At 43.7% G+C, this 16,018-nt stretch overlaps 1 protein-coding gene across 1 annotated transcript in view; it reads left to right on the top strand.

The window, feature by feature from the left end:
- PMFBP1 (polyamine modulated factor 1 binding protein 1) overlaps positions 1–16,018 on the top strand; it is an 86,188-nt gene that overhangs the window by 6,155 nt on the left and 64,015 nt on the right. The window contains exons 3-6 of the mRNA XM_089672436.1: positions 3,980–4,044; positions 9,153–9,273; positions 9,533–9,676; positions 14,395–14,475. Coding sequence (XP_089528562.1) covers positions 3,980–4,044; positions 9,153–9,273; positions 9,533–9,676; positions 14,395–14,475 — 411 coding nt within the window. The remainder of the gene's footprint in view (positions 1–3,979; positions 4,045–9,152; positions 9,274–9,532; positions 9,677–14,394; positions 14,476–16,018) is intronic.

Below are 16,018 nucleotides of genomic sequence, written 5' to 3'. Positions count from 1 at the left end.
CTTCCCTTTTAGTGGCACATTTCTTTCCTCTTCCTGTAAGTTCACTGCCAGTTCTCTCGTGAGAAGAGGAGATTAAGGGGGGATATGATCTCCATGTATAATACATAAGGGGGGATATGATCTCCATGTATAATACATAAGGGGGGGTATGATCTCCATGTATAATACATAAGGGGGGATATGATCTCCATGTATAATACATAAGGGGGGGTATGATCTCCATGTATAATACATAAGGGGGGGATATGATCTCCATGTATAATACATAAGGGGGATATGATCTCCATGTATAATACATAAGGGGGGGATATGATCTCCATGTATAATACATAAGGGGGGATATGATCTCCATGTATAATACATAAGGGGGGATATGATCTCCATGTATAATACATAAGGGGGGGATATGATCTCCATGTATAATACATAAGGGGGGATATGATCACCATGTATAATACATAAGGGGGGATATGATCACCATGTATAATACATAAGGGGGGATATGATCTCCATGTATAATACATAAGGGGGGATATGATCTCCACGTATAATACATAAGGGGAGATATGATCTCCATGTATAATACATAAGGGGGGATATGATCTCCATGTATAATACATAAGGGGGGATATGATCTCCATGTATAATACATAAGGGGGGATATGATCTCCATGTATAATACGTAAGGGGAGATATGATCTCCATGTATAATACGTAAGGGGGGGATATGATCTCCATGTATAATACATAAGGGGGGATATGATCTCCATGTATAATACATAAGGGGGGGATATGATCTCCATGTATAATACATAAGGGGGATATGATCTCCATGTATAATACATAAGGGGGATATGATCTCCATGTATAATACATAAGGGGGGATATGATCTCCATGTATAATACATAAGGGGGGATATGATCTCCATGTATAATACATAAGGGGGGATACGATCTCCATGTATAATACATAAGGGGGGATATGATCTCCATGTATAATACATAAGGGGGGATATGATCTCCATGTATAATACATAAGGGGGGGATATGATCTCCATGTATAATACATAAGGGGGGATATGATCTCCATGTATAATACATAAGGGGGGATATGATCTCCATGTATAATACATAAGGGGGGATATGATCTCCATGTATAATACATAAGGGGGGATATGATCACCATGTATAATACATAAGGGGGGATACAATCTCCATGTATAATACATAAGGGGGGATATGATCTCCATGTATAATACATAAGGGGGGATATGATCACCATGTATAATACATAAGGGGGGATATGATCTCCATGTATAATACATAAGGGGGGGGGATATGATCTCCATGTATAATACATAAGGGGGGTATGATCTCCATGTATAATACATAAGGGGGGATATGATCTCCATGTATAATACATAAGGGGGGATATGATCTCCATGTATAATACATAAGGGGGGATATGATCTCCATGTATAATACATAAGGGGGGGATATGATCTCCATGTATAATACATAAGGGGGGATATGATCTCCATGTATAATACATAAGGGGGGGGGATATGATCTCCATGTATAATACATACAGTGAAGGAAATGCGTATTTGATCCCCTGCTGATGCTGAATGTTCGCCCCTCACACAGAAATGATCGGTCTACAAATCGAATGTTCGGTGTAACACTGAGAGACAGAATACAACAACAAATTCAGCAGAAATGCGTCTAACAAATGACTGATCTGCCTGTTCATGAGGGAAATAAGGATTTGATCCCCTTCACAAAATATGACTTAGTACTTGGTGGCAAATCCCTTGTTGGCAATCACAGAGGTCAGACGTTTCCTGTAGTTGGCCCCCAGGTTCGCACACATCTCAGGAGGGATTTTGCCCCACTCCTCTTGGCAGATCCTCTCCAAGTCATTAAGATTTGGTGGCTGACGTTTGGCAACTCGAACTTTCAGCTCTCCCACAGTACACAGAACATGGAAATGCAATTATTTTAGTAAATATAAACTGTTAAATCCCTTTTCTCATCAGTAGTATATAGCAATCTTGTGACTTCTAACAGTGTCCAGCAGAGCACTGGTTACAGCTTGTAGGAGGAGTTTTCATTCTCCTTTGACTGTCCTCTGAGGCTGCATAACCCCTGACCCTCTGTCTGGATGGTGCTGATTGGCCCTGTGCTGATCACATGCACCCTTCCAAGAAAAAGAAACAACTCTCTAGCAATACACACCAAACTGAGCAACTTTCTCCCAAGGCTCTGTTCTATCAGCAGAAGAAGGGGAGGATCAGAGAAGACAGGATCAAACAGCCTTTTTACACAATGCAGAGGATTAACCCCTTAGTTTCCACAATGAGTATAACAAGCATGCTTTACTGCATCTACAGACTGATTTTACTGTTGTGGGTTTAGTAACACTTTAAGGGTGGTCACTATGCCTGTTTTGGGCATCGCCGCAATAGGTGAATTAGATCTCTGTGATCCCGTCAGCATTTAGGATCTGGCAGGGCACCCATCTTAACTTCCAGTCCGGACACTTTCCCCCCCTTCCTGTCCAGGCTAATTTTCAGCTTTCAGCACTATCACACTTTGAATGACAATTGCGCGGTCATGCAACACTGTACCCATAATAATTTTTTAGCATTTTTTTGAGACAGATAAAGCTTTATTTTGGTGGTATTTATTCACCGCTGGGATTTTTATTTTTTTTGCTATATAAATCAAAAAGTCCAAAAATTTTGAAAAAATTTGTTTTTCTTATAACATTTTGCAAATAAATAATATTTCATCATAAATCTTGGCCAAAATGTATTCCGTTATCTTTTTTGTAAAAAAAAAAAAAAAATAACCAAAAATTATAATTTTTAAAAAAATGTTTGACATTTTTATTTTTTTTATATTATTATTTATGTTTTTTTTTTTAAACACACTATCACCCTAGCAGTATAGTGACACTGTACTACTTGTAGGGGGGTGATGAAGATTTTTTTTTTTTTTTTTTAACACTGATTGCTTTTAAAGCCTTCATGGGTGTAAAAGCAATCATTTCTCCTTCTCTCTAGCTGCATTCTTGCAGCCATTGAGAAATACTGCGTGAGCTGTGATTGGACACAGCTTGTCACATGGTACAAGGCTGTTGTGAATAGCCCTGTACCATGTGACCTCTGTGATCATTCACAGATTTCACACGTAGTAAGCAATGATGTCAGAAGTCACATATTGCTTACTACTCTTCATGTGATCACTGATTGGCAAATCAGTGATCACATGATCAGGACCTCACACAGAGGTCCCGTCCGACGATCGGTGTTCCGGAGGACACAGTGGGCACCGGATCGCGTGGGAGCGCTCACAAGCAGGTGGCGGGGAGGCCGTTTGTAAATGGCCACCCAATCCTGCACTGCCACCGTCCGGCCGTTCAATGAGAGAGCATGTTTGGGTAATCTCCACGCCTCCCTCCCACTGCTCGGCCTCATGGACATCATTTCTCAACTCTGCTGCAAATAAGCTCCTTCATATATGAGATGCAAATGAGATATGCGCAAAGCCATGGCACCGTAGGATGATTAACCACTAGAGACATTAGCTGCCGACTCCAGGCTGTTTAATGACCCTCTGCCGCCCCTTCGCTCTGATCGTGGGGGCTCCATACGCCCCTTGGCAGAGGAATACGGTTCTGAGCCCATCGTTCCAGTTTTTTTTCCTCTTGCTGGGGAGGCTGCATGCCCTCATCCACATCCTTTTGCTCATCTTTGTAATCCAGACAGTGTGCATATAGGGTACCTCATTATTTCATAGTTTTGTTAGCCAAACAATTGTTTCTTTTGAAACTCAGCACAATAGTAAAAAAATCCCAACCGGTTGGCAGACCGTGAAGAAGAAAGCACAAATGCAGCTGAAAATCTGGTGCTGGTCTGAACTGTTTATTTTTTGTAACATCCTCATCGTCTAACGGTATCCGTTTTGTTTTCAGCGCCAAGTTTTGGCCCCGCGCCCAGCTCCTGCAGACCTACCAGCGGCGAACGCAGCATCAGCCATGTGAGTACTTATCAGGGACAGCGAACAACATTTGGGGGAATTTACTAAAACTGGAGCACACAGAATCCGGTGCAGCTGTGCATGGGAGCCAATCCGTTTTGAACTTCGGCTTGTTCAATAAAGCCTGGAAGCTGAACAAAATATGCAGCGCTATGATAATAGATATTAAAATGATGAATAATAGTAATGAAAATTCCGTACATGCGCTGTGGAGCACTCAGATATATACAAGTGCGTAAGACGTCTAGGAATGAAGTTTAAAGTGCAAAATTGACATATTAAATAAAACACCGATAAACAATATATCAAAGTCCAGATATGAAAAATTAAGTGAATTCCGTGACTCCAGTGATAATGAATGAGCAGGGGCGGACTGACCATTGGGGAACTCGGGCACTGCCTGAGGGCCCAGGGTCAGTAAGGGGCCCCATGAGATGCCCCTGGTACCTTTTCATAGGCTTTTTTGGGTGTGGTTTGAGTGTGGGCGAGGACACGGGGGCCCCATGATCCCCTATTGCTCGGGGGCCCCATGAGTTGTCAGTCCGCCCCTGTGAATGAGTATATATTGCACTAACCAGATAGTGCAAAATAATGCGCATTTGAGTAATCAGACCACTCCTGGTCATCTGGATCTGGAAAGGTGAGGATCAAGGGATCATCTGGCGAACCACCGCAAGACAGGTAATCAGCATGACATCACTCTCCAGGTATCAGGAATACTCATCCATCCAGCAGGGGGATCACACTCCAAGCAACAGAGATTCAAATCCTTTCAGCAGGGGGACCACTCCCAATAATAAGCATGGAGCAGAAAGGAATCCACCTTGGGGGGGCTCGCAATAAACAAGCCCAAGGAGAAAGCTTTGATAGTGTAGTAATTTATTAATTATGGGTAAATCCACAAGCAGAGTTCACTCACATCTGTTTCTATACAGTGTTAAAGATGGCCGCCGGCCTCCCACGTGGCCTGTGCAGCGTGACGTCACCGACTAGGCTCCTCCCTAACGTGTTTCGTGCCCGTGCACGTTATCAAAGGGAAGCTGATTGGTTACTATGCAGAGCTGCACCAGATTCTGTGTGTACCAGATTTAGTAAATCCCCCGCTGTCACATTTGGGGTGTGCATACAGCCTGGTAGGAAAAGAGGCAGCACCCCAGAAGCAGCAAGATCAGAAGGCTGGGAGACATCGATCTGTATTCATTGTTATCACCAAGGAGGAACAAACCCAAAATCCTTTCTCCCAGATCTCTCAGATCTGTCATGAAAGGATGCATGGAGTAAGCGATTTTTGCACTACATATATGTAGTGGCAAAATCACACACTCCATGCATCCTTTCATGACAGATCTGGGAGAAAGGATTTTGGGCTTGTTCCTCCTTGGTGATAGATGTCTCCCAGCCTTCTGATCTTGCTGCTTCTGGTGTGCTGCCTCTTTTCCTGCCACGTACCTGCTCTGGAAATCTTCCTGTAACTGGATGTATGGGTCCTCTTATGTGTATTGATGATCCAAGCACAGTGTGATGTATTGATTCCATGTCCAGTCTCCAGTAGCTGCACAAGGTATGTACAGTCACACATCCACCCCCTTACCCTCCACAGCTGGTATCTCCTTCCCTCAGAATGGCCCGTGTATAAAAGTTGTGCAGCGCTATAAATCAAACGATATAAAACTCAATAAATGCAGATAATTCTGTAAAAAAAAGTCCAAAAAGGAAAACTAATGTATATTAAGAGGTATACATATATATATGTATTAATAATAAATTGCGACCCAGGGTGACTTATGTTAATCCAGATATGTTATTCAACAGTCCATGTGAGCGGCAAGCAAATAGTTAAAATGCGCACTCACCAGATACACATAGATAATGCATAATATATAAATCAATGAAGATCAACCCGGAGTCCCTCTTAAGGGTGGTACTGGAGATGACAGCCCAGGGTGGATGGATAACATCAAGGTGGCACTGTGTCTGGAGGTCCCCTTTAAGGATATGGATGCAACCTCTTCTGGATATGGAAATGGTCACCAGGGGGGAGGGGGCTCTGGGGGTTAAAAGCTCACCAAAGAGCGGCAGAAGGAAATGCCCATAGTGCAGTAGGTTATGATCCAAAATGTATTAAACGTATAAGTAGATAAGAATGAACGTACATACGGCAAATCCTTAATGTAGATACAAAACAGTAAAGCAGCCTAAAGATGCTATGGGCACCGACCAGCTGGTAGAAGTATGGCGGCCGCCGGACCTCCGTGATCTGGAGGCGTAACGTCAGGGAGTGCAGCCTCCTCCGTTTCATTGCTGCAAACCACTTTTTTGTTTGTTGTTGACAAGGTGCCTCCTCCTCCTTCATTGTAAAACTTGACTGCCAAATGAACTTTCAAAGCTGCAGGAAACATAATCTACAGAGTAGAATGCAATGCTGTAAAAGCTGTACGGCGTCCTCGTCTTCCATATTTAGTCCTCCATATTTCATCCTCCATATTTAGTCCTCCATAGTTAGTCCTCCATATTTAGTCCTCCATATTTAGTCCTCCATATTTAGTCCTCCATATTTAATCCTCCATATTTAATCCTCCATATTTAATCCTCCATATTTAGTCCTCCATATTTAGTCCTCCATATTTAATCCTCCATATTTAGTCCTCCATATTTAGTCCTCCATATTTAATCCTCCATATTTAGTCCTCCATATTTAGTCCTCCATATTTAATCCTCCATATTTAGTCCTCCATATTTAGTCCTCCATATTTAATCCTCCATATTTAATCCTCCATATTTAATCCTCCATATTTAATTGCACAGTCAAGGTAAGAATCCAGAAGGACACTGCAATGCATGCCAAATGTTGAAGAAGGAACAGAGACGCATTAGTCCCTCTTGTGCCCAAATGTTGGGTTCCACATGCCACCTACACTTGCTTCCCTGGGCTAGGAGGATGGCTTTGGAAATCAGTGCCCTTCCTTTGTCTTCTTTGAGATCCAGAACCACCTCCATTGGCCACTGTTGCATACAACCATCGCTGATCTCACAAGAACCTTGGTTGCGTGGCATCATTGCCATCCTCTCATGTAGCTTTTGCCTCCTTCTGTCCAGAGGGTATCGCCTGCAGCCTGGCATGGGTGTGCTTGGAATAGGAGAGGATGCAGAATGAACCGGCAGCGAAGGAAAGGGAGGAGGGAAGGAAATTAAACAGCATAGGGTACCATTATGTTGGCTGCTGATTGGAGAACCTCTGATAGGAAGTGTGGTGGACGCGCCTGACTATATACTCTACTGCCATGCTGTTTTCATCTAATTAAGCCAGATCTCCTCCTCCCTGAGACATAGGAGCCATCTTGACTTCTAAATTGAAGTAAAAATCCCCCTGCGCTTCATAAGAACCTACAAAATATATAAGCTGCTAACAGCCAATCCTATACCTATAGGTGCAACACAGAAAATATAATAAATAAATGATGTAGCGCTAAAATCTTGACTTCTAGCACACCTCCCCTCCTTGTCCTCCCCCACCCCCATTACCACCCTGCAATTAGGCTGCAGAAGGCAGTCATCAGATGAAATAATTACGAAGCGCCTCGCACGCTGTCACCCGTCTACAAACATTTCTGTAATTAAATTCCTCTACAAACCTCGGGATTTCAAATGATGGCCAATCAGCATCAGGATGGAGCCGGCCTCTTCATCACCGAACCGGTTAATTAATAGCACAATTATTCACGCACATACATGCTTTGTTTGGAGGCTGTTGTGCAGGAGGAGTGTTTGTTGAACCTCTGTGTGGGGACAGATTGTAGGGCGAGAGATGTCATTATCACCCTGTCCTTGCTGTACACTTTCCCTTCATTTTACCAAAGAGATAAATCTGTGCTGTGCCACACACTAAAAAAATACAGCAAATCATTCCATATTTGAAGAATGACCCCAGCCTCGAATATGCAAATAAGTTCTGTATTTTATTAAAAGTCTGCATTTTTTCTATCTAAAGTGGTTGTAAAGCTCAGACGTGAAATATGAGCAAAGCATATCTATTTATTTCAGGTTCTTGTATATCACCGTCAATTTACACATTGCTTTATATATTACATAGTTAGTCTGGCTGAAAAAAGACAAAAGTCCATCCAGTTAACCATTAAAAAAAAAATTATGATCCTATACCCACCATTGATCCAGAGGAAAGCAAAAAAAATCCAGCAAAGCACGATCCAATTTACTACTGCAGGGGAAAAAATTTCTTCCTGACCCCCCGAGAGGCAATCGGATTCCCTGGATCAACTTTCCCTATAAATGTTATATCCAGTTATATTCTGTGTATCCAAGAAAGAATCCAGGACTTTCCTACAGCAATCCACTTGAGGGAGTCTATTCCACATTCTCACAGCTCTTACTGTGAAGAAACCTTTCCGTGTTTGGAGATTAAATCTCTTTTCCTCCAGACGTAAAGAGCGCCCCCTTGTCCTCTGTGATGACCTCAGGGGGAATAACTACACCGAGTTCACTATATGAACCACTGATGTATTTATACACGGATATATTTATATTATGTACATTCACATCAGTCCCTAACCCTCAAGGGGTGTACAATCTAAGGTCCCCAAACTTACATACATACACATATTAGGGCCAATTTAGACAGGAGCCAATGAACCTACCAGCATGTCATGTTATATTTCAATAAATATATATATATATATATATATATATATATATATATATGGTAATTTTTTTTTTTTTTGAAAATATATTGAATGTGGCCAGCATTGTAGCATTTCAAATATATGTCAATATATTTGAGAAGCATATTTTTAAAATATATTTCAAATGTATTTTTCTTCCATATGGGATTTCACAGAGCCCGCCTTCTGAACTACAGAGGTGCTGAGAGGAGGAGTTTCAAGAGGCGGAGTCAGTACAGGAATTACTGCTTGTAGGCAGCAAGGTACCATGGGATATGTAGTTCTTAGAAATAGGGAAGAAGCTGCAAAGCAGGAAATTGGGGAAAGAGACGGGCAGCAGACTGGCAGCACACACAACATGGAAGGAGATTTTTCATGTAGTACTTGATGTCCTACTTCTGGTGTAAACCTTTAACTTGTTTCTCTGTTCAGGGGCGTTGTGCAGGAGCTGGAAGAGCTGCAGGGACTGGTGATGAATAAAGAGCTTCTTATACAACAACTGCACAGTCAACTGAGAGATTCCATCCACAGCCAGGAACTGAGCCACATCGAGGTAAGGTGGTGTGTACAGAAGGCCATGCCTGGTTGCCATGAACAGCTTTTCTTATATTGTCTTAGGCCGGCCATACACGGGTCTAATTCCAAACAAATTTTCTTTCGAAGTTCGTAAGTAAGAGTTTTCGTTTCAATTTCGCACCATTAGTGGGCTGCAGCAACGGCCAATGTTTGTGCGGCCTGTTGCCTGAGGAACCCTGGAAACCTCTGGAGGAATGCTGGTCGAGACACCCTGATCTAATGTTTTCTCTCGGCAGGTCCTGGAGAAGGACGCTCGGCTCCAAGAGCTGCAGGACACCATCACAGAGCTGCACCAGGAGATTTCTCTCAAGGATTCAAAGGCTGTAATTCATCTGCAAGAGAAACACCATCTTGAGAACCAAATCAAAGCCTTGAGCCAGGTAGTGTGTCATCTGTCTATATATCTGAGTATTTAACCTCTTCACGCCGGCCGAACGCAAATGTGCAGCCTCCTGGCGTCTGGGCCTAGACACCGAGCGCTCCCAGCACACATGTCCGGTACTCACAGAAAGGTCCCGATCTCCCCTTTTGATCAGGACCTTTCCCGATCATGTGACGGCTTGTCACGGCGGTCACATGACCCTAAACCCCGCCCTGCCTCTCTGCTTCTGAAACCCTTAAAGGGCCGGGAGGCGCCAGCGCCAAGGGGTTAAAGTTGTATAAAGGCTCAAGGAATGCATGAAGGTAAAAAACTTTCTGTATGCAGCTCCCCCCTAATATTTTCCTGAGTCCCATCTTGTCCAGCGATGAGCATGGGAGCAGCGTGTCTCCTGAGTCTTTATCTCCTCATTGGCTGAGACAGCAGCTGGAGCCATTGGCAGCCAGTAAGCCAATGAGGAGATAGCAGGGGGCGGGGCCAAGCAGTGCTCAGTGTGAGAATAGGTACACAGAGCAGCGGCTCAGGAGCGAGTCTGCTCAGCCTCCCCCATAACAACCTGCTTGCTTTACGGGCACTCAACTGGAGGGAGGGGCCAGGAGCGCCATTGTGGGACCAGAGAAGAGGAGAATCGGGCTGCTTTGTGCACAACCCCCCTAGCAAGCCGCATTCTAGGGAGATTACTCATGCTGGCTCGCTCCTGAGCCACACTTTGTGCATTTATTGACACATACAGTGCAGCTCAGCCCCGCCCATGCTCCCTCCTCACTGGATTTGAGTACAGTGAGGAGGGAGAGAGGGAGCAGCGTTGGAACGAGATCCTGCTCAGGTAAGTATTTAGTGGGGGGCAGGGAGCTGCACCTAAAAAAGTTTTTTTTACCTTCATGCATTCTATTTATTAAGGTAAAAAAAAACTGTGCTGCAGGATCCCCCCAGCCCTCCTTTATTCTTACCTGAGCCTGATCTGATCCAACGATGTGCACAAGAGCAACAGCTCTCACCACCTTGGTCCCCCCCCCCTCCCCTCATTGGGCAGATTGATAGCATGCTGTGACAAGGGAGTTGGGGGCAGGGCACAGCCATACGATCTGGCAGAGTGGGTGGCTTGGGAGCAAACCCATATGGGAGCCCCCATTGAAAATGGCTTTTCATGGGGGCACTCGCCAAAGAGGAGAGGCCTGGAGCGCTGCGAACCTCTGCGGGTGTGTATGTTAAGTTAACAACACCCCGAAATCGGTCCGCAAAACGCGGTGCGATGTGCAGAATCGGATCTCATAGGTGTGAATACCTATGCGATCCGATTCTAGTGCGGACCAAAAAAAGCACATTTTTTTGTGCGATGCGATTAGAGCCATACAAAATGTACGGCTCCAATCGCACCGCACACAATTCACATTTCATTTGCACAGAAATGCGGTGCGGTTCCTTTTACCTTTAGCCCTTGCAACCACTTCAAAACATACCATCGGGTGTGAAAATAGGTTTAATGTGTTTATAAAGCACCCACACATTGTCAATACCTACAAAACAGAGACAGGTAAAATAAAGTTTGTCATATATATATAGAGAGAGAGAGAAAGAGAAATATATATATATATTATTATTATTATACAGTATTTATAAAGCTCCAATAGTTCGCTCAGCGCTGTACATTACAAAGGGGGACAGAACATGTGACAGAACAAAACCAATACAATGCAAAACATGAGGGGATCGAGGGCCCTGCTCTTTGGAGCTTACAATCTAGGAGGAGGGGATGGTGGTACAGGAGGAGATAGCTGTGGGGGATGGAGTGGTAGGAAGAGTGGAGGAGGTCGGCAAGTTAGCAGGGGGTGGGGTAGGCTTTCCTGAAGAGATGGGTTTTCAGGGTGTGCCAAAAGGAGAGGAGAGTAGGTGATAATCTGATGGGTTGGGGCAGGGAGTTCCAGAGGATGGGTGACACCCTGGAGAAGTCCTGGAGGCGGGCATGGGAGAAGGAGACCAGGGAACTAGAGAGAAGGAGGTCTTGTGAGGAGCGGAGTGTGCGTGTTGGGCGGTACTTGGATATTAGGTCAGTGATGTAGTTCGGGGCAGTATGGTGGACGGCTTTGTACGTCAGTGTTAGGATTTTGAATTTGATCCGTTGCGCAATCGGAAGCCAGTGGAGGGATTGGCAGAGGGGGGTGGCGGAGATAGAGCGGTTGGAAAGGTGAATGAGTCTGGCAGCCGTATTCAGGATGGACTGAAGCGGGGATAGCCAGCGGCGAGGCAGGCCAGTGAGGAGGGAGTTGCAGTAGTCGAGTCGTGATATGATGAGGGAGTGGATGAGCTGTTTAGTGGTTTCTGGGGTTAGGAACATATGTGTGTTGTCCTGGGTTCTTTCATGACCTCCTGGATGAGTCGCTATTGTAGTCTTGGAGTAATTCTTGTAGGCCTGCCACTCCTAGGAAGGTTCACCACTGTTCCAAGTTTTCTCCATTTGTGGGTAATGTCTCTCACCATGGTTCACTGGAGTTCCAGAGCCTTAGAAATGGCTTTGTGACCCTTTCCAGACTGATACAGTTGTGGCCAAAATTATTCAACCCCCAATGCTGTAAAGGGGTTTAGGGACTATAGTGTACATTTGGAATTGTATTCAGAATCAAATCCTACAAGGACGTTGTAACTACCCAAATGCAACTAAAATGACATCAATTGTTTATGTAATACAGTAGTAAATGGTTCTTATGTGGTTTCTTCATTGCCACAATTATTCAACCCCTTAAAGACTACCACTCTGAAGAACAGAGGTTCATACAGGTGCTTTCCATCAGGTATTGAAAACACCTGTGGATGTCACCGAGCAGCAATCAAGCATAATAAGCACCAATTAGGCAGCTTTAAAATGACTGTGATACTCAGCTCCTTCTAGACATTTACTGGTGTGGTTACAAACATGGTGAAGGCAAGAGAATGGTCCAGGAAGACAAGAGAAGAGGTGATTTCTCTTCACAGGAAGGGCAATGGCTATAAGAAGATTGCAAAGATGTTAAACATACCAAGAGACACCTTAGGAAGCATCATTCGCAAATTCAAGGCAAAGGGCACTGTTGAAACGCTACCTGGTCGTGGCAGAAAGAAGATGCTGACTTCGACTGCTGTGCGCTACCTGAAGCGTAGAGTGGAGAGAAGTCCCCGTGTGACTGCTGAGGAACTGAGAAAAGATTTGTCAGATGTGGGTACAGAAGTTTCAGCCCAGACAATAAGACGCACACTGCGTAATGAAGGCCTCCGTGCCAGAACTCCCAGGCGTACCCCCTTGCTGTCTCCAAAGAATAAGAAGAGTCGACTGCAGTATGCCAAAAGCCATGTGGACAAACCACAAAAGTTGTGGGATAGTGTTCTGTGGACTGATGAAACAAAATTAGAACTGTTTGGGCCCATGGATCAACGCTATGTTTGGAGGAGGAAGAACAAGGCCTATGATGAAAAGAACACCTTGCCTACTGTGAAGCATGGTGGAGGGTCAATCATGCTTTGGGGCTGTTTTGCTTCTGCAGGTACAGGGAAGCTTCAGCGTGTGCAAGGTACCATGAATTCTCTTCAGTACCAGGAGATATTGGATGGAAACGTGATGCAGTCCGTCACACACCTGAGGCTTGGGAGACGTTGGACCTTTCAACAGGACAATGATCCCAAGCATACCTCCAAGTCCACTAGAGCATGGTTGCAGAGGAAAGGCTGGAACATTTTGGAGTGGCCATCGCAGTCACCAGACTTAAATCCGATTGAGAACCTCTGGTGGGACTTAAAGAAAGCAGTTGCAGTGCGCAAGCCTAAGAATGTGACTGAACTGGAGGCCTTTGCCCATGAAGAATGGGCGAAGATACCCGTAGATCGCTGCAAGACACTTGTGTCAAGCTATGCTTCACGTTTAAAAGCTGTTATAACTGTAAAAGGATGCTGTACTAAGTACTAAGATTGAATGTCACTTGGGGGTTGAATAAAACTGATAATGCTGTGAGCACAGAAAAGACATTTGTGGTTATTTCATTATAACTGTTATGTTATATTTGTCTGACCTACAAGTGCCTCTTTAATGTAAATGTAAGCAAGATGACTGAATGATCAAAAGCAATGTCAAACTGGCCAAAACACTCAATTTCAGTGGGGGTTGAATAATTTTGGCCACAACTGTACATGTGAATTCATTTGTTTCTCTTCTGTTCTTGAATTTTTCAAGAATGATGTTGCTTTTTGAGATCTTTTAGCGTGCCTCACTTTGTCAGATAGCTCTATTTAAGTGATTTCCCGATTCAACAGGTCTGTCAGTAATCAGGCCTGGGTGCAGCAAGTGAAATTTAACTCGGCTCTCCCAAAAATATGGTTAATCACAGTTCATTCATGATTTAGCAAGGGGGGCAATTACTTTTTCACATAGGGCCAGGCAGGTTTGGACAGCATTTTCCCTTAATAAATTAAATCATGATTTAAAAACAGGATTTTGTATTTACTCGGGCTATCTGTGTTTGATATTAAAATTTGTTGGATGATCTGAATCAAAAAAGTGTGACGAATATGCCAAAGAAAATTTGGAAAGGAGCAAATACACACACACACGTATATATATTTATATGTGTATTTTTATTATGTGTATTTATATTATATATAATTTTTTTTTTTTCAACTGGTTGACAAAGGTTATCTAAGACACTCATATTTATATTCACTTTTCTTTTTTTTTTTTTTTTTTTCTTTTGCCAGGTTGCTAACAACCCTCCAGAAACCCCTTCTGCAGATAAACATGCCACAATATCCAAAAGTAATGAATTTCTGAAAAATGAGGTGTGTGTATAAAGGATTTATGAAAGGTGACTCGTGACAAACATACAATAATCTAACTCTCCAATCTTAATTTGAACAAAAAAAATACTAAACCCATGAAGACATACTACCCCCTGTCCATTTAGGACAAAGTGGCAGTGCCTCCTGATAGCCCATCCTGCAGCAAGATTTACAAACTGATCCACACTTTCTGGCCGATTTCTTGTGGCAAGAGTCTACCCTGACTTATGCAATTCCAAACTATTTTTCGTCGGAAAATCGGAAACGTCATTCGCTCGGTAATCCGATGGCACCATCAATGATTTTGAAAATCGGCTGACCAAGTTATAAAGTTCACCCCATATAACAGGTGAAACTAATGTTCCTTCTAGGTCACGGCTCATGCGCATATTCTTTTCGGAAAAATGATTGTATGATTTGACCATCATTGAGTCGAAAATCGGTCGTTTTTCAAGAATTTTCCAACATGCTCGATCACCGAAAAGGGGAGGAACTACGAAAATCGGCTGGTGCCATTGACCCACTAACAGAGTGAAAATCGGCCAATTATTCTTAGGTCCGATTTTCGGATGAAAAATCGGTCGAATTTCGACCCATGTATGGCCTTAGTCTGCTGCCAGAGTTAACCCAAGTAGGTGCAAAAAAACGAAAAACGTGTAAGTGAACAAAAAGCGTGCAAGTCCAAAACACTAACAGAAAAAAGTGCACTTAGGGGTGTGCTTTAATCCACCAATCAACCTTCCTTTAATCCGCCCTGCAAAGGGGTAGGACCTCTACCCTGATCCCTTCAGGGCACGAGGCTCCTGACAGGGACTGAGGTTTCCACATTTTTTTCTGTGCAACAACACAAAAGGAGTATGAAATATCGACGTGGAAAAAAACAAAACAAAAAGTGTGTTTTGGCAAAGGTCAGTGTGCTTGTGCCTGGTCTTGGTCATAGGTAACAAAAGGATGAAAACACTCTCCCTAATATTCACCAAGATTGAAAGGAATATGCAAATTAGCAGGACCATGGTTCTTTTACAATAGGATCAAAACACTCTCCCTAATGTGCACCAAAACAGAAAGGTATATGTAAATTAGAGGGAATAGTCCTTTGCAATAGAATTTTGGCTGAGTGAGCTTGTGCATTGCCAACTGGCTATCGCTTCTCGACCTTTTGTCTAAGATCAAGTGTAGTATCTGTTCTTTTCAGTGTCCAGTAGGTGCTCCGCCATCATTCTTGCCTCTTGACGAGGATGGTTGGCTGTATAGTTACCTCTGCTGGTATGATGGGTATGATAGTACCGGCTGGAACAGAAACCGTGGTGGCCACAGGCAGTTGGGGACCGAGAGTAATTCCCCCAAGAAAACCAGAGGAGCCCAGTTCCTCCTGATTCGAATGGATCTACATTGTCTGGCCAGGGAGGCAGAGAGTTTGCCGAACAGTGCCCCCTGAGTGGTCGCCTCAGGGGTGCTCCTAGTAACACTTGGGGGTGAGATCTCAAGTGTGAAACGTGCACATGGTCACTGATCCAAACACTTTTCCTGCACTGCTCCTTTT

The sequence above is a fragment of the Staurois parvus genome, unplaced genomic scaffold, assembly GCF_062004578.1.
Source record: "Staurois parvus isolate SC_StPar_1 unplaced genomic scaffold, SC_StPar_1.0 ptg000127l, whole genome shotgun sequence".
In the NCBI taxonomy this organism is placed as follows: Eukaryota; Metazoa; Chordata; class Amphibia; order Anura; family Ranidae; genus Staurois; species Staurois parvus.
Note: the sequence above shows the minus strand (reverse complement) of the source record. Positions and strands in the feature narration are given on the sequence as shown.